Raw genomic sequence first — 20,646 nt, 5'->3', positions numbered from 1 at the left:
AACAAATGAAGCTCGGGTACTGAGATAGTAATAAACTCTTATCCACTGCAGCATGTTCTAATGATAAACAACAGGCAGGTGAGGTTTCTACTAATGACCCGCCACTCTTACCATGATAAAAATAAACAGTTATTCTGATGAGGAAACTGACTGCACTAACAGATACAATTAAATGAACATATTTCCTTTTTTAGTTATTAAGTTACTTGTTTGAGAACTGAATTCTACAGAAAACAACCCCATGTTTTGAAATTTAAAGCAACATAATGTAACCCTTTTCACCTTGAAATAACAGCTTCAAAATCATGTTGATGGTACAGTGTCTTGTAATAAAGGTGAATGATGTCTCTGTCTCAGCCACTCCACCGCCCCATCACTTGTTTCTACTCTCCGACTGAAGTGCGAGGGGAAGATCACAGCATAACATACACGTTTACTTCAACATACACGTTTTCAACACATAATGCTGTGATGTTATGAGTTTTGTTTATAGTTAGCACATTCATTACATCTGACAAACCGTTATGGACCTGAGATTTGTGTTTACCACAGTGATGTTGCACGCCAAATCGTGTAAAATGCCAATTTTGACATAATGTTGCTTTAAACAATTTTTTATTCAGAATCTATCAGAATTTCTTCTACATAGAATGATCATGTGGCATAAGGCTGAGGCTTGAAGTGCTTCTCCACAGACAAGATGGCTGAAAATTTCTACATGACTACACAAAACACTTTCTTTTTTTTACTTAAAGGCCCTGAAAATCGATTTTCCCAACCAGCTTCTAATTTGAGGCATTGGGATCTCACATTAACATGCAATTTTCAGCTAAATTAGGGAACAGTTTTTCCACACAAGAGATTTCGAAATTATTTTTTTTCCCCCGTTGGGCTCTCATCACTGCTGTAAAGGAGGCACTAAGTTGGAAAAAAGTGATTTCATGTATTTCCATATACCAGAATATTAGTATATAAATCAGACTATGATGACAGATTGTAGGTGTTTGTTTGTATGCTTGTTTTAATTCCCTGTCAATTAATGTGATCAAATCACATCAGACAGTCCCTCTTTTCAGCAGTTAGGGTTACAGGGAATACAACACAGAACCCCACAGGAAAGTGCAGATTACCATTTAATATCGTAGAATTTATATGATAGAAACTTCCACTGATTTTTCATGTAACAATTCAGCCACAATATAGCAGACTGACCATATGGGGTCTTGAGATACACTGGGTTGTACTCGTTATTGACTCGTTAAGACAGCACTAAGGAGGATCACTTTCCTTACTTTCCAAAGCGTCTTTTAATTTCCATGTTAATGAAACACAGAAAAGCACCGCATTAATGATTTAATGAATTCATTAAACTGGATGGATTTCATTGAAGAGAACACAGGATTTGGCATTTACTTCCCTTCATTGATTGGTAAAATTGTGGAATTTACGTGCATGCCGTCCCCCAGCAAGACATTCAAGCAGTTGGCACCACAGGAGAAGAGCAAAACCAGGAGCAACAACTCAACTAAACTGTAAATGATTAATTAACATAAAAGGTCTATAAATATAAAGCTAGGCAAGAAAAGATCTCAGAAATAGACTTGGCTGAGAGAGAGCCAATTATCAAGATCACACTTTCACACTCAACCCCGTCACATCACCGCAAAATGAATTTCTGCTTAGGAGTTTCTATTTGCACTGTTTTGTGATGACACACGAAAATGATTGTAAAGTTCAGAGCGAGCATGAAAGAAAATAAAAGTCTCTCCTACGAATTCTTTTGAAAAAGTTTAGCGTGACTTATTCATAATTTTCCCTCATGAACAAAACACTCTTATTCATGGGTCACACGGCGGCTGTAGTCGAATAACTAGCCCCTGAATCTCTTCGATTCAATTACACATTTGCTGCTGTCAGCCTCTTTAAAGCAACACTAGACTGTTTACCTTTTCTTTTGAAGGCTGGACTTATAAGCACCAGGGGCGTATTGACTTCTGGCTCTGAGGAGCCTCCGTGGCTGCCGGTCTCTGACATGCCGTGGTCTCCACACAGCACCAGCAGGTAGGGCAAGGATCCCTCTGCCTCCTGAGAGAAGCAAACACCAAGGTTAATGGACTCCCGCTCTATGTGCTGATCTGGGAGGGCAAACCTCAAAGCTCTGAGATGTGAATAATTTAAACTTGGCACAAACATAAAAAAAACAAACAAAAAAAAACATCCGGTTTGGAAAATAGAGCAACAGCATAACAAAATTACAGCTGCTTGGGCTATAGATTGGAGGAAAGTAATGAATTATTACTTTTAAAAAGGGACAAATGTTGGTCATGACAAACACTTCATGGCACAGTTTAGCTGCAGCTCCAGACAAAGAAAAATATAGTAAAGGCTGCAAACAAACACAGGATGACTTGCTTGTTGAGGATGACAGACTTTGATCGAGCCTGGTTTCTTCCTTAAGTGATTCCCTTTCAAGGCTCACGAGAACCTTCCATTGATGGAAGTTATACAAGAATGCCTCATGAGTCATGGTGGTGGAGGCTGATCTAAAAACACAACTACATTAACAAAACTAAAGCCAAATATTACCACACATCACAATGCTCTCAGAAGATGCCTCAGTTTAGTGTTGCATCAAACAAAGAGAAAAGGAAGTCCTTTATAATTAACGATTGAAAGTTGTTACCTATTGACCCCACAGATTAACAGACAGAAAGACTGATGAGGGCTGAGATAAATTCTGCTTCTGTTTTTATGTTGGTTTCATTTAGGATGACTGTTCTCATAGCAATATTTAAAAAATTTAAACTTCTAGGGCCACAGACAAGGACAGGACAATGGCTTAGATTCAGGTTTAAATTTGGGGACACAGTTTTTGCTGTCTATTTTGCAAAAGAGTCCCATTAATTTGCTACAGGAACCAGCTGCTGTTGGGGCTCCTCCAAGGCTTGGGCATAAAACTCTTCTGGTAGAATCAATACAGAAGATGGGCAACTGAAGGTTCGTTTCTGACTTCGAAAAATAGACTTTTTTCATAATGCATGGGTCTGGATGTTAGAACTCTGGTGTATTTAGGTGGCTGGTATTTATAAGTGAGTACAATTTTATGTGGACCTAAATTGGACCCTGGATCTAGCAGATTTAAATATGTTCTATTTAATATTGGATAGTTGTGCCTTGGTGGACGTGGGCCCTCAACTGAGTACCATTCTAGTTTAACAACTATGTAATACATAAATTAATTAAATGTACAATGTTGTTGTTGGATGGGTCCTCCTACATTGTGTCTAGTTTTAGCATTTAAAGTTACCAATAATTCTACATGAAAGCTTTCTTTGATTTCAAGATTCCTCTCTTTTAATTTAAACCCACCCCCACAGAAGTGATATGGGCTGTTGTTGGTCAGAACAAGAGGGTCCTTTCTACATGTACGCATGATATCAGCTGAAATAATATGGCTGCATGCAGAAATGTGTGGGTTCAGACGTGTCTGCAATCTACAAAAGGAAGCAGCTCAATCTGCAAAAATGAAAGCCTCGAGCAAAAAACGTGCAGGTTTCACAAAGGTGAGCTAACAGAGTCATAAAAAAGGCCAGTGTCAGCACAAGTGTATTTTTAGCCATAGCTTTAAAAAAATATCGATCAAACATTTTTGATGCAGTTAAAACACGATATACATATTTATTGAATACAATAACACACCGCAGGTTGGAGTCTGAGCCGCACTATGCCATCATGCTCAGCTGACCCATTATATTGCTACTACTCAGTTAAGAAAGGAGAAAAGACTACCTTTTGTCCTAGATTTTACCCCTTGGATGTTTGTTATAAATGGCATTGGACACGAGGGAGCCAAAAAACACCTCAAGACCAGCACTAAACACCACTGAGCCCCACACTGAGCCGGCCTATTCTCTCTTCAGGATAAGTCAGAGCTTACTCCTATTCTCTTGGATGAAAGCACCAGAACTCTTTGGGGAGATTTTTCACATTGAAAGAGAAATCTTTTTAAACCAATACACATGATATCAAGTGGAATCAGATAATAGCTCACGTTCTCCATGAGCAAGCCAGAAAAAACAAGCTCAATGGCTTCAAGTTGTACTCTTCAATCACATTAGTGATTTACCTTCAGGGGTACTGCTGCACCAGGGGGTACTTTTGAAGATGCCAGGGGGTTCTGTATGTAGACAGCTGTACACATTAACTCAAATATATTCAACTAAAAAACAGAAAAGGTCATTTGTGTTAAGGAGGCAAATAAGGAACCTCATACTATTATAATATTAAAATTATGTTATCTTTGGCAGATTTACAATACCCTGTGAGCTGAGTCTGCTGTAAAACACGTGCTGCAACTTTCATTCAGGCTCCCTTCTGATGGACCACCTGGGCCCTGGGCTCCTCTGGATCATTGCTCTCCTCTGTTTCACTATCTCCTCATATCTATATTTCTGTAAATCTTGTTGCTTCTTTACTCTGATTTCTCTGTCTATCACTAATTATCTTGTGCAGCATGCCCTCTTCCAGGTCACCAGGGTGGACAGGAGGTTGTGTGCCTCGGGCACTACTTGGTGATGCCTCGTCCTGCTCAGTCGTCTCCTGGATCCACACACTTTACATATAATTTGTATCAGATATTCTGTCAATGCAACTTGTAAACTGTGATTTGTTGCTCTTTTTCTGTACATGCGACATCTATTACATGCCTGTCCGTCCTGTAGGAGGGATCCCTCCTCTGTGGCTCTTCCTGAGGTTTCTTCCATCATTTTTTTTACCCTGTTAAAAGGGTCTCTTTTTTTCCATTAACATGGCAAATTTTTCCTCACTCAAATCAAGGGTCTAAGGACAGAGGATGTCGTTCACTGTACAGACTGTAAAGCCCATTGAGGCAATGTGATTGCAATTTTGGGCTATATAAATAAAATTCATTTGATTACACACTGCACTGCCGGTCAGGTTTAAGCACTTCCAACAGCAGAGGCAGCAGCCCAACCTTCTGAAATCTAAAATATCGAGGAGAGAAGATTGAGGCCATGTGATCTCCATTAACACAAAGGTCTGATAGAGGTCTGTATGACTAGAAGGTCCTGCTTTCCAATCATGTTTTAATGGAGAGTGTTGTGGCTGTCTATTCTGCAGCTAGAGCATGTCTCTGCCTTAATATGAGCTTGATGAAATAGGCTCCAGGGCTCCAGACTAACTATTTGTACTAGGAGCACAGTGGCCCCTAACTGAAAATTTTAGGAGCACAATCACTAGGGGCACAAATGGTAAATCAATGATATTGACTATACTTAGAGGATAAATAGTGTGTGTGTGTGTGTGTGTGTGTGTGTGTGTGTGTGTGTGTGTATAATATATATATATATATATATATATATATATATATATATATATATATATATATATATATATATATATATATATATATATATATATTTATATTTATATTTATATTTATATTTATATTTATATTTATATATTACACACACACACACACACACATATTATTACTTATTACATTACATTAAACATTAAATATTAATTCGGCCTCCTCAGCACACTGATTAACAGCCTCTTGCCTTCTAAATGCAACTGACTGTGGAGTTGCATTTTCATTGGAGTACAGGTCACAACATATTTTATTGCCCTAGACTAGCACTGTGTTTGACCAGTGTGTTATGTTTTAACTGTGTAGTGCCAGCATTACCTGTAAATTTCGTGTTTGCCACATGTTGCTGGTATCGACAGCAAAATCTGCAGTTCATGGAATTCGTCTCTCTGAGATACCTTAACTAGTCAAATTTGTGCAGCCATTCTTCACGAAAACAGCATTTTCTGCCCTTTTTCTCCACACTTGTGTCTTGAGACCCGGACTCATCCTCTAAGTTAAGATTTGACTCTGGTACACTACTAGGCTTATTGGGGAGAAGTTGCACTGTCTCAAATTTTGGTCACAACATGCGACCATTTGGATTCAGTCTTGGAGCCTTGGGCTCCTCGCATCACATCATAACAGAAACTTTGAGGGCCGTCATCTGGATGATACCCTGGTTTTCTTATTCAGTGTGCAGCAGCAAGAACCATAACAGTCATCATCAGTCAAACACCATAAAATGTTAAGAGTGCACCCCCTGACATGTTAAAAGCATGTGCTGATCAGAGAATACATTGTTGTTTTTGTAGAAGCTTCTAAGGTATTCTGTGGGACCCCACTGGGCTGTCTATTTTTAGGTCACACTGCTGCTAGGGAAAAGAACAGCCACAGCTTTCACTAATGTGACTGAAGCGAGACTTTCAAACACATTTCATTCAAAGAGCTCACTGGGAGCACGCATGAGGATGCCATTGCCCAAAATGCACAGATGTCTCCATGTGCCTGGAGAGACAGGATTTAACAAGACAGAATTAACAACTTTGGGGATATGGTGAAATGTTGTTGCCTCAATATTTCCAGAAAAGTTTACAAGCATATCTGCATGTGGCTTCTGTTCTCACTCTGCCATTTCACAGATGTAAAAGGACGAGAAAAAAGAAGATTGCAAGCTCTTGTTGACATGACTAGACAAACTAAATACGAGCTACACAGATGAATGACAGTGAGACAATGCCCATTAGCAACACACACACGGCGGAGACAATATGCATGCACAGCTGTCAGACCGCACAGAGAAAACAAGGCCACAAGACCTGCACGCTGATCAAAGACAAAATTAAAGATAACACAAAGGCTTAACAGTTTATTAAATCTCTGGGGTTGATACAATAGATAACATAATAACTGCTGGGAAACACTACAAATTATCTGTGTAATTAAATGACCATCCAAAGACTGATTAGACTAAACAATCCCTGATAGCATCACATTAATATAAACTATTGATCATTAGTTCAAATTAGCATATTTCATTTATTTACTATACAATGGCATCAACTATTGTTATAAGAACCCTAAAAACCCTCAAGAAATGATGAAATTACTATTCACAATTTGAAGTGTATTGAGTTTAATGAATCTTAATAGAGAGAAACAGGTGTTGACAAGCAACAATTAAATTAAGCAGCAGCACAGCCACACAGAGCAAATCAGTCTAATTAACTTGAATGGAAAATTAGAAGCCAAACCAGTATCCGCAAATACGCTATGCTTCCACCCTGCATTCCCTACTGTGTCCCCCCACCACTGGGCCTGAAAACCTCTTCCTCCTGGTGGCCCAAAGTTCCCGTCCTGGTGGTGTAAACACCAACACTCAACAGCTGAGAGAGACAGCTGATAAGAGCACTAGCCGTTCAGCCAACTGAGCTAACCAAGCTAACCAGCCAATGGCATGTGCAGTTAGAAGTAATTACTTCAGCAACAAGTTAAAATACTTGCCTGTCAGGAAAGACCATAAAGTTCAGTCTCCGACAACTTCTGTAGTCTCATTATGCCTCTTGTTAGCAACCGCATCTTTTAAGGTACGTAAACGCTTCACAATTCAAACATGTGTTAACTGCTTAAGTATTCTATGTTGCTGAAGAAAATGTTGAATCCCTTAGGCCTGTGGTAACCATGGACCTTATGTCAGACATTCAACAAAAAAACAATCCACTCTGCTGTTTATGGTTAACCTGATTCTTGTCTCATTTTGCAGGACAGGCATGAGCACGGGGTTGTTTGGAAAAACAACAGAAGCAGTCCGTCGCCTCAATGGTAGGAACAAGAAACGATATGTAGCAATTGAAATTTTGTGCGATTTGGCGCCCCCTAGAGTTTCTGAGTGCAACACCACTGTGGAAAATATAAATCCCAGGTCTGTAACTATTTGTCAGACGTAATGTAGATGCTAACTACACACAAAACTCATTACATCATAACAGTGTTATGTGTTACAAAATGTATGTTGTAGTAAACATGTATGTAACGATGTGATCCTACCCTCTCACTGGGGAGAGGTAGAAGGCGGAGTGGCTAAGACAGAAACCATTCAGCCTATAACAAGACACTGAGCCATCAAAATGATTTTGAAGCTACTTGAAGTTAAAAAGTTACATAATTCTGCTTTAAATGATCAGAAAAACAAGCTGGACTAACATTAGCGCCAGCTTGGCTCACAGTTCCCCCATCAGACATGCCGTGTTTCCTGAAAAGCGCCGGAGAGAGACTGATATCCAATGTGAAACTGCTTATTCAGAGTTATTACTGGCTTTTATGATCTTATTTGTTTTGAGGAAAGACCTATGCAGATAAATTAGCTGCTGAAATAGTCTTGAACAATGAACAATGAAGGAAATCTAACTAAAAATGAAACGGCAATGATCTGTGTTTAACGAGGAACATAACAACTCCCATGATCCCATACTTATGATCGAGTGTACCCTAGCATCAGAACATTACGTGTGATAAACCCCAGCAGGCTACTATTTTCATCAAAGCGTAAGGCGCATCCCGCAGGAGATCGTACTCACTTAACCCTCTGGAGGGAGAACAGGCACAGAGGCACCATTCTCCCCATTAGTCAGTATAAAATCAAAAAGGTTAAAATAGTAGCATAATGTTACTTTTAAATCTTCACATACCTTCCTTGACACTCCTACAAAACTGATACAAAACAACATACAGATGTAACATGACATTTAGAGGGATTTGGATGAGAAATTACCTTTGAAATGAGGGCGCTGTGAATCTTCTTAAGGATGTCATCCATCTCCAGGAGTTTGGGCTGGATGAGGGAACTGTGGGGTCCACTGATGTGACCAATGTGGTCGAGGCCAAGGTAGTGGAGGATCAGAATGTCCCAGTCATCTCTCTTCAGGGTGCTATCCAAGTGACGGGTCACATTGTTATCAACCTGCGTCGAGACATAACGCATAAACAATACAAAATTACTGATCTACAGGAGTTCAACTGTTAACCAATTTAGGCTGATATTATTCAAAATTGCCCCCCAGAGCAAACACAAACGGAGCTAAAAGGAGATTTACCCAAAGCTGTGACAAAGTCTGATGGTCTGATTATAATCACACAAAGATTTTCAAGCAGATATTTACCATCATCCCACATTGCAGGTAAAGGCTCAGAAATCAGCACCACCAATATTCTAGTATAAACAAGAACAGATTGCGTACAGTCCCACAGTAGATTTGTAGCTGCGGCATATGGAGCTGAACTGATGAGCCTTTTTCTGTGTCATCTCATCTCCGTGCCTCTCCGGTGGATCAACCGCCTTCATCTCTTTAATGCAGATCACTCGTAGATAATGCAGTGAGTCATTCCCACACATACATGTACGGCATATTGCTCAGAAAAGATACAAAACCCACTGCGAGACTAATCATTATTGCATCATCTACAGCCTGTACTGTGTGTGTCTTGGGTATTGGGATGGTTTTAAATGCTTGAATATATAGCAGCAGCCGTCGGGAGGAACCTGAGTGTAAATTATATGACGCAGGTGAAATGTTCTGCATACAAAAACAATTAAAGGTGCTTCATGAATAATCAAAGTAAGGATGAGCGGTTTCGTAATACAGGTTGTCCTTCCTCTTCCTTTTTTTTTTTTGGTACTTAAAGGTCCAGTGTGAAGGATTAAATGGCATCTAGCAATGAGGTTGCAGACTGAATCCAGTGCCCTTGAGTAGAGAGATTTGCATCATCTCCGTTTACTCCAATGGACCGTGGATCGTGGAGCCTTTCCCGAAAGGGTTAGGGGTTATCAATCAATAAATCATGTATTAACTAAGACCTGTCAAACATTGTACTTCTGTGTCTTTGTAATTATGCGTTTGAAATTGCCCATTTAGAACTTTCTGAAGCCGCCTTAAAAATCATGTGACCGTCTATAAAACAGTGGATACATTTCTTTCGAGCGTCAAAACCCCAGGGAAATGACTTATATCGCTGTAAGAATTTGAGCCATTCGGTCCAGTAAAATTGTTAGATGGGCACTAAACCAGAAGTTAGCTGGCTCGGTCGGTGGAAAAACCCTATGGGCCCCATAATGCAGAAGCTATGTGGAAGACAGTTGAGACATTTGGTTTCATGCGCAACAGAAGCTCCTCTCTTCCAGAAAACAGTGCTTCTGAAACTCCGTGTCATTAGCCCTGCCTTCAGTTCCACGACTTCTTGACTTCTCACATGACATCACCATATCACACATTTGCACAACTTATGCTTAACGGCTAGTTTGGAGCTTAAGAATTGATTTTGCACAGCTACTCAGTTGTTGTTAGCAGTGCTGGCTCTGGCATGTGTGAACTGACCAATGAGAGATGTCTGGGTATTTGAGAGAGACGGAAGCTAAAACAGTGCACTTCAGACAAAGTGCACAGTGCTGCTACACGAGAAAACTGACGTGTTTCTTGAGCATCAAAGCACGTAAACATAGTAGTAACCCATAATAAAATTGTGACCTGAAAATGAACGTAATATCTCCTTTAACTTTAAATTTAGGCTACCATAGAAAATAAGGTTTCATAATTTCTTTACTGCTTATCTTTAAAATCCCTGTATCACATCAACCACAAGAGCAGATAAATACATTACATACATACAGTATGCTCTAAACAGTCAGTCCCCGTGTCTTCGACTCAGACATACCTCTGTGTAGTCAGATACAAAGAAGGAGGTCGTGCCATCGTACTCCATGAAGTGTTTGGGGAAGAGACGCACCCAGGTGTCATCTCCGTAGAAGACGATCCTCTTCCCTGCTGTTTTGGCCTGCCAAATGAGGTTGTCTTCCAGCAGTGCAGGAGAATTCAGGTTCATTACCACATCAATGAAGCCTGGGATGCTGCCAGTGGTAAGAGCCTGCGGAGGGATATATGTTTTCGCCATTGTCCTTTGAGCAATAATTGTCTTTTAATGGTGTTACACAACCTCACAGTTACATCATATTAATCCAGCTAATTAACATGTGTGCCACTGTGTTGCATAGTGTTCGGTAAAAACTGTTTTTTTTTTATATATCAATTATAAAAAAGAAATTGATCAGATCTGTTTCCCTTTATCTAATTGATTATTGGTAGCCGAACTAATCCCCACACCCCCAAAACAATTTCACTGCCACAAATGGAAAGTGAAAGCTGAATCAGGTAGACTGATGATATTTATGAAGTTCAGTTTCTACTGATTTCATCATGGAATCTGAAATAATACAACACTGGCCTCCATTTGACTGACAAGGGAAACACAGGCTGTTTTGGAAGTCAGGAGAGAGGCTGATGTATCGTCGCGGGGGAAGCACAAAGGCCTTGTCTTGATGCACTGAAGGAGACATGAGATTGCAGATGCTGGCAGGAAACAGTGTTATTTAAGCCCTCTATGAGCTGCCTGGAGCACAGCCCGAGATCCTGTGGGACGCTCAAAGATCCAGGCAAAAATCAGAGGTGACCGGCCTTTTATTGTGTGTGGGCTGCAGTGTTAGAGGAGGCTGTTGAGGGAGCTTGGCCGGCATATTCAAAGTCATCTTTGAAATTACTTCCTTAAACACTATTTTATCTGTTTTATTGTTGATGCATTTGTCCTCATATTACACTGTTTTTCAGTTCACATGTTGTGTGTTATCAGTTTTTATTCATTCGTGTTTGCTTTCTAAACACTTTGTTGCAGTGTGTGTAGTCACTCAGTGAGTGGCTGACCTATAGTAACTCTGTTGCTGTTGTCAAACTTCACAGACACAAGAGACAAATGGCAATAAACCGAAGACATCACAGCCCCTGAAACAATCTCAGGAAGTGTCATGAGCTTCAAACCTTTTTATTTGCCATCTCATTTTCAGCACACCAAGGACAATCATGTTTTATCAATTTGTTGGAGCAAAGTTCTCCTCTGTCACTCTAAAAGCTTTGTGTTTCCCACTCTTGCAATGGCAAACTAATAAACATACTTTATCTCAGAATAACGTTAGAAGCCTTTCAGTTTTGTCAGTTTATTCACAGGTATTGCTCCGCTTCTGGAAACTGGAGCTGGAATTTTGAGCATCATCGTATGAGCTTTTGTTCCTGAGCTCAATTATTTACCACTTCCTCCCTTCCTAGCAATTGTTTTGCTCCTGCCGGTGCAGATGCTCGCTTCAGGATGAGATGGATGGTTCCGCTTCAAAAGCAGTCCTCTCTTTCTGCCTATTCAGTCTTACTTTGGTCCCCAGTCTATTAATAGAGGTGGTCTGGCCAATGAAACCAGTGGTTTGGGTGAAAACAGGCCTTTTAGGTAATAACTAACGCAGAGGTACATGGTGGTAATTCTACTGTAAAGAAAAACATCAGCTGGAGACGTACGAGAGCTTTGTGAAAAAACTTTAAAAAGACTAAATCTAGAATCTCTCCAAATACTGAAAAACACTGAGAAGCTACCCAAATGAATCAGTGACTCATCAACATACTTATTACTGGGCCACAGTATGTGTCCAGGCTTACGATGTGCCACTGCTTAAATGTCAAATACACTATCAGTGGGGTATACAGACACTCTCTGGCACAGCGATCACAACTTGTAAAGGTGCCAAAAAACAGTCAGAAGGGGCTGTGACATCGAGTTTTCGAGCCTGGAAAAACAAAAGTTCAGTTTCCTTTTCGTTTAATTTTGAAAAGGAATTTTGAAACTTTGTACCATTGACTCAAAAATATCCTCAAACCTCTCAGGCCTTATTACCAAATAATATCCACAATCCAGTATGTGTGTGTGTGTATACTACCAAACCAGCCTCTCAAACACCCTCAGTGTACTGCTGCTGCTGTTCTGATGTACTGAATTCATTGTCCAAATCCACCGGCTCCGTACTGTCCACTGACCGCTGTGTCAGTCTGAGAGTGAGGCTCAACTGGCCACATGTGAATAAAGGACTGAGGAGGATAACCAACTTTTTTTTCTCTCCCTGTCATGGTTAGAAAGAGCAAGAAAACTGGAACCTCTACATTTAGTGGTACGACTCTGGGCTAGAGCTTCCCGTTTGATGCCTGGCAGTTTAATAAAAAAAAGATCCACAGACAAAAAAAGAAAATAGATATTAAAACCCAACTATGTATCTGAAGAAGACTTCAAACTGAGCGGTGTTGTATATAGGCAGGGGGCTGTGAGCATACAGTGGAGGCAGTGTTAGCTCTAATATGTGTGTGAATTAATGGCCGTGCCACTGAGAGATTATGATTTAAGTTAGTTGGCTGTGTCATACCAGTTCACTGGGTGCAATGCAGTGATAGCGGGTGGTAAATGGCAGCTGGTTTGTCCTGCCACCTACTGGTGTATCACACAATCTCAGTGCTGGGTTGGAGCAATTTAACCTAATACTTCTCTGTGAATAACATGACTCCCTCCGTTAAAGGGGCATTTCATAGATTTAGAGGGTAAATTCATACTCAGAATTGTAATATTTACAATATCAATGAGGTAATAATACAAACTCAGACATATCAATTTCTGTCCATAACTGAATAAACAAGGTGTTCTCAGAGGAAAAAAAAAGGTACCCCAGAGCACTGAAGCTGGAAAGGTGGCAGGGGCTGCCAATTATAAACAAAGTAAAACATTCTGATGTTCTTTTGTCCTTTAACGTCAGCTTGTTTATTCAGTTTATTCAGTCATGAGACAACGAGAGTCTGTTTATTTAGTTTGTTTAGCCAGTCAATGAATATCTTCTAATCTAAAATGTCTTCCCCCTAACAAGTGCACCTTGGCTATATGTTTACTACAGAAAAGTAACGGAAAAGTTGTCGCAAAGCTATGATCTTCAGCTTGTTTTCATCATGCACCAGATGCAGTGTTGAACTGCAACCATTAGTCTGATTAGTCAATCAAAAAAATACATTTCCAAAACTTTTGATCAAATAATCGTTTCAAGCCACAAAGTAAATCTTTTGATGGTTCTAGCTTCTTAAATGTAAGTATTTACTATACTTCTCTTTGTCATTTATATTTACCCACAAGGTGCAAGGTGACCCAACACTCATCAGTGAACAGGACGGTAGACCCACTGCTGCATTGTCCAGGTCACATGGTCTTGTGCCCACTGCAAACGTTCACGGCGGTGTCTTGGTGTCAGTGGAGTCACCTGCAACGGTCGCCTGGCATTCAAGCCAAAGCGGTGGAGTCGGTTTCAAATGGTTTGTCTGGAAACCCTAGTACCCCTCACATCTCGTAACTGGGCCTGCAGCTGTGTGGCAGTTGCATAACGATGTCTGAGTGCATAGGTCCTTAGGTGCTGGTCATCGTTGCGGTCTGTCACTCGTGGGGCTCCACTCCTGGGTCTGTCACAAACTCTGCCAGTAGTTCTGTGTCTTGATGCAAGTCTGCTGATGACACTTTGAGACACACCGAGTTCACGAGCAACATCTGACTGCCTGCCACCGACCCGAAGGCGCACTAAGGCGCATGTTCATGGCTGTTTGAATGATGAACTTGGAATAACTTACTGTCAATACCAGCTTTTTATACCCACAGAATGTTGAAATTGATGCCACATTGAAAAGGGTTGTCTTTTAGTTTTTTGGTATTGGCCCCAATATGTAAGGCACACTGTACACAGTGAGACCATTACGTGGAAAACACAATACAATTGCCTCCCTATCCCAAAACTCTCTGAAGTGAAACAAACACCGTATATATATATATATATATATATATATATATATATATATATATATATATATATATATATATATATATATATATATATATATATATATATAATATAATATATAATATACATATATAATATATATACACATATATATTATATATATATATATATATTATATATTATATATATATATTATATATATATATATATATATATATATATAATATATATATATATATATATATTATACAGGGTTCTCCCCAGACGGTGGAACAGCGGCGCTGCGCCGCTCTACCGCTATATATATATATATATATATATATATATATATATATATATATATATATATATATATATATATATATATATATATATATATATATATATATATATAATCTATTCTTTATTTCTTTGCACTACCTCTATTGTTTTTTGGCATTACTTGTATTATTTACAACAAGTGGAAATGATGACTTTTACACAAATTCTTTGGTGTGTACTTTAATTCATTTGTCAAGTTCTCATCTCTAATTGTATATCTAATTTTTTGTAGTACACTAAGAGCAATGTAAACTGGAGTCACTGCCCTTGTATGTATACACACAGTTGGCTGAGAAAGACAATTCTGTTTCCGATTCTGATTACAATAGTATTAAAAAGCTTTGGGTTTGGACTGTTATTTGGACAAAACAAGCTTTTTGAAGATAGAATCACTTCGGCGAATTGTGACCAGCATTTTCCACATTTTTATATATGTTTTACAGACTTAACCTTAATAATGTAAATAATCAGCAGATTAATCAACGATGATTGCAGCCAAAGTATAGTCATTATATTAGGCTGAATAAATGGCAAGTGCTGTGCCTCAAGTCTACTTTAACTGTTCAGCCTCCTAAAATGTGATGAAGTGTCCCTTCTGCAGGGCTTATAGATGTGTATCTGTATGGTCTCACCAAGCCTGCAAATCAAATTTACACATTCCTTGACAGTTTAGGAGGTGGTATCTTCAATTCTCCTTTCTTCCATATGCTGTACTGTACTGCACATCTCTGCTGCAACATAAACCCTTCATGCCTGTGCTTCTAAATCAGAAAGATTTTATTTTGAATTTCCTCTCTTATCGATTTTCCCCCTACATTCTCTTCTACTATCGCAAATCTTTTGAGGAGGTTAAGGTCCGCAGTTGTTTTTCTAAAATGGCTTTAGGCCCTTTCCCTCCGTCATCGCTGCATCCTTCTCTAAACCCTTGGATTACAGTTGAACATCTGTCTCCCTGCACCTCAATCACGCTCAGCTTTATCCCACCGTCATCCCTCATCCACATCATCACTGACCCGCTCTGTCTCACAGCAAACAACTTCAACTCATCCTTAAAACAGGAGTCTAAGAAAGCGTTCCTCCATTCAGTTACAGACAGCTAGTTTCTTTGACACACACTTAAATACATAGTGCAATAAAACTCCACAGCCACAAGAATGACTTCACATCATCAAAAATTGGAAGGGCACCCCTCTGCCCAAATAAAAACAACTTAATGCTTGTTCTGTTGTAAAAACTCAAAGACATTAGCCAACAGAAAATCAATCATATTATACATTTGTAGGATTGCTGATTAAATGATCAAATTGATAGACAGCTAATAATAACTAGAATGGATTAATATTTTAGATTTTGAAAGAAGTGTTTGATAATCACATTTGAAGGATCATTGCAAAGAAATATGTGGATATCTTCTGATATATCAATATCGGATTTTATTTTTGCTCCCTTACATTAGTCGATTTGGTCTGGCTTTTATTTCATTTTTTTATGGTTTATTTTTTTATGGTTTTAGTATATCCTTTTTTTAATCAACATTTTACTGTTTTACTGTACATTATCTATTGCATGCACTATTTTATATATATCATTATTTGTATCATTCTTTTAATTACTTGTTTTATCTTTATTAGTTTAAATTCACCTTTTAATTGCTGTCTTACTCATTTTATATTATGAAAGTTGTCATATAAAGTGTGATTGATTGATTGACAGACTGATTTAAATATATCACTTCTGTCTTCTGATAAGGGTCTGAAGGTGTAAATTGGCTTTGAGCCAACTCTGTGCAATGCTTCAAATGAAGTGTATGTTTAATATTGGACATGGTCCCTCTACAACTACAAATACACATTTTTGAATTGGCATTTCTCATCAAATGTGTTTTGATAACTAATCTATTAATGAAAAAAACATTAAAATATATATCTGGAACTTCTGTGTTGAGCTGGAAGCTGATCTACCCTCCACTCGGCTAACAGAGAGCAACAGTAGCTCATGTCAGTTTGGAAATGGAGCCTCACTAACATAAACTAACGACCGGCTTCCAGCACAACAGAAGTTCCCTTTAAACAAACTGTCCACAGGCTTCTTTAGGCAACTGAGAAGGATGGGGAGAGAGTTACAATCCGCTCACATATGACCAGTAAAAAAAGCGATGAATGCATGTAAATTACTATCATGTGTTACCTAGAGCCCTTTCAGTATAGAAACATGATATGGACTTTTTCAGTGTCGGGGGTTTTTATCCTCTTCTTCACTGCTCATTCTGCCCACTGTCTTCGACACTGTCAACTTACACATGCTCTTTCCTGCCCTCGCTGACCTGAAGATCACTGAGTCTGCACTGGCTGTCCTACTACCTGCCTAAGCACATTTCTCAGCCATCAACGAGGAAGGTTCTGTCCACACTGTGGATCTTTAAGCAGCAGGATACTCCACGGCTGAGTTGTGTCTGTCAGCACATCCCTGTTCTTCCTACCACTGCTTAAACATGAATGCTGCCTTTTATTCTGTCCTCTGACACCCAGTCTGAATATTCTGCTTCACCTAGCAACTTCAGTTGGATGTCTTTCCAGCACCTCAGCACTGCTCGGCACCAATATGGACAAGACTGAGCTGCTCTCTTTACTAGTAAAACCATTCCCTTCTCTCCAGCACCACTGCAGACAAAAGCACACTGACTCTTTCTGCTCACAATCTTTCTGTGTTTCAGCACAACCAGCTGTCATGCCAGGCACATATGACATGACTATGATTCCCTTCTGGCTCTGTTCCCAAAATACTCTCACCAGTGTGACTCATCACCCAAGTGTGACAACGCACCACGTTTTCACCCTTTCCAAATTCTGTCATCTAACCCATTTTCAGTTGTAGGCTGAAAACTTAGCACCTATTCCAAATCGCACTTTTCTTTTCCGTGAGTATTCTGGGCTCACAGGAGGAATACTGTTGAGGCATATTTGGCTCCAACTTTTGCACCTCTTTTGATGGGCTGGATGAAATAATGGTGGTAAAGTAACTGGTTTTGTTTTTTCCTTTTGCTATTTCATTCATTACAACTTATGCCTCACATTTGAGAAGACAGAAGCAGTATTTGCACATCAAACTACTAATCATACAACATGTTTTTGATTGATTGTGTCATGTGATTAATGGTTACAGTCCTGCTGTAACATGCAAATAACTGATAAAAAGGCATTTAATGAATATTTTCAAATATTGCGGTCGATCTGATATTACTGCCATTTAGTGATTAGATTAAAAAATGTTTAACTCACACATATGATCTTATTCCAGATAACTTTTTAACTTTTACATTTGTATCAGTCAATTTGCACCGTTTGCGAATAGCGATTTCTTAAAAAAAAATTTGATGAGTGTTCCATGGCAGCGGAGGGTTTGATGTGGCAACAATCAACTGCAACATCCTCCTTTCTCTTCTAGCTCGGGACGTTTGTAACACGTCATTATGCACCTCTGTCTCCTCAAGTACTGTTGTGTGTCTGTCAAGACCTCATAACAGCACAAACTTCACATTAACTAAACTTTTATTTAGGGTTGTTCTGATAAAACATGATTTATTCATTAGGACTGCAGACATATTGGCAACGGTTTACATTTTGTTATTGCACGACTAAGTAATAGCTATAAAGAGCAAGTGGCTTGTGTAACTTCAGCATATCAGTACACAACATCCATAAATAGTAAGTAGAATACAGCTGTTAAATAAAAAAATAAAACTTCACACACTGTTATAGAATCAGTACTCTGTATTGGCTGATGCACAAAGAGCAGATTTCAGAATCTATATCAGGAATGCAAAAATGGTATTAGTTTAACTTTAATATCCCTGATGAGAAATTAGTCTTGCAGCCAGTACGTTCGTGTATTGCTGAACATTTGGTAAAGGTTTGACACTCAGTGTTATCCACCCGAGGCTGGCTAGAAGGTTCCTCCTGACTACAGAGATGTTTTCCAGTTTTGTAATCTGTGGTGTAATACATACCCTCACTGGTATAAATCTGACAAAATGTTAGAAACACCGCTCACATTATTCAGTTCAACAGCATCACATTCTGCAGCGTCTGAAATGATCATACAATTGAATCCACACCTCTGTTAGAAAAAAAAAGTTCCACCAACACCTGAATATTCAGACATTAGACTGCATCAGCTTTGGTTAGTTGGTCTAATATACTGTAGACAGATAAGAGAGTAGATTACAGTTTACATGACCACCAACTGCATTATGGCAGGTATCATGCCTGTTATAGGAAACTACTTTTCCTTTATAAAAATGTTATGTATTTATGACACTTGGAAGTGAAGGGCTTGGAGCTGAGAGCCAAAGTCAGGGCAGGGAACAACTGGTAAAATACTGATCATTTGCATCTGAAGAGTTGATTAACAACAGCACGCTTATTTGCAGCCTACCTTAACTTGCCAGTCAAAAAGAACAAGGACGCTGACAGACTAATAACACAGGATGGACTTACCTTGATCCTGGGCATGGTGACAGTCGGAGGTCTTGCCTTGGCCACAAAGCTGTTGGACGAGCCTCTCTCAACCACATGTCTAGTGTAAGGCATATACATGCGACCATTGGGTCCAAACACAAAGTCCTCCCGGAGGGCATCCACTAACATTATAACCACCCTTTTAAAGAGGGGTTGAGGGAGGCGAGAGGAGTTGACAGAGCCACCTGCAATTAGAATAATAATATTTGATGAGTTTAAACAGATTAACAGTCAACAGTGGAGTCAGACACTCGCATGTGGACGCAGGTAAGTCTGGAGGCAGACGATGCTGTGAGCTTACCTGTCAGCGGCTCCGCTGGAAGATCCGACAGCCTGTTCTTGGCTGAAAGAGAAGACTTGACAGGTACAGGAAAAAATCCCCGAAGGAAGAGAGCAATGCCAATCACTTCAGATATTAAAATGAACGAGGCAAAAACAGACGAGCGCACTTTCATCGTGCTGCTGGACGGACCCTTTAAGGGACGAGCACTTCAGTTGGTCTAATAACTTGCTATGTTTAGCTAGCAACCGACAGGACGAGTCCTACACAGGTTAGCCAGATAGAGGAGAATATAGAAAGCCATAACATCCCATGTCAGATGGACGCACTCTCAAACAACATATTGCAAAGCCATGTGCTTCGGTCTTTTAGTAAACCGCCTCTATATTTTATATTTGTGACTATAATTAATATATAAACACTAAAACCAGTTAGTGCTCAAGCGATTTACAGCCGCTTCCGCATTGATAGCATGAAACTACGGGTATGACGTAGAACCAAACAAGACCAATACGCTTTTCTGCCACAGTGATGTAAAGGGTCAGCTATTGACAGCATAAAAATGGGGGATAATGTAAATTTATATGGCTTGTAAAAACATATGTAAAAGGAAAAAAACACAAGACTGAGTGCAGGCAAGTGGTCCAGTACAAGTGGTAACTGGCTTTTTTTTTTTTTTTTTTTTTGCTGCCGTGCGCACAAAGAATAATAAAAACACAGTACAATATTGCTATGAATATATATATTTGAAATGTATATAATAAATAAAATGTATGAAGTAATTAAAACAGGAACGTGATATTAGTACATTTGAATCAGCCCATAAGTACTGTAACTGTAATTTAAAAACAATATTTTGTTGTAAAAAAAAAACTAGTTAGATTCTCCTTCCACTTACACATAAATGATGCAACTGCAGGTGTAGATCAGTCAAAGGTCATTTTAAATCTTGCTGCAGTTTATTTCATCTGAG

The 20,646-nt window shown here is 39.2% G+C and overlaps 1 protein-coding gene across 1 annotated transcript in view; it reads right to left on the bottom strand.

Annotated features, from left to right (window-relative positions):
* Positions 1-20,171, bottom strand: part of pigg (phosphatidylinositol glycan anchor biosynthesis class G (EMM blood group)) — a 75,987-nt gene extending 55,816 nt beyond the window's left edge. Inside the window, exons 1-5 of the mRNA XM_030397093.1 lie at positions 19,695-20,171; positions 19,373-19,578; positions 10,580-10,789; positions 8,643-8,831; positions 1,947-2,085 (exon numbers count right to left, since the gene is read on the bottom strand). Coding sequence (XP_030252953.1) covers positions 1,947-2,085; positions 8,643-8,831; positions 10,580-10,789; positions 19,373-19,578; positions 19,695-19,848 — 898 coding nt within the window. The 5' untranslated portion in view covers positions 19,849-20,171. The remainder of the gene's footprint in view (positions 1-1,946; positions 2,086-8,642; positions 8,832-10,579; positions 10,790-19,372; positions 19,579-19,694) is intronic.
* Positions 20,172-20,646: the final 475 nt, after the last annotated feature.

Source organism: Sparus aurata, chromosome 18, assembly GCF_900880675.1.
Source record: "Sparus aurata chromosome 18, fSpaAur1.1, whole genome shotgun sequence".
Classification (NCBI taxonomy): domain Eukaryota; kingdom Metazoa; phylum Chordata; class Actinopteri; order Spariformes; family Sparidae; genus Sparus; species Sparus aurata.
This window is presented reverse-complemented; position numbering and strand designations above follow the sequence as displayed.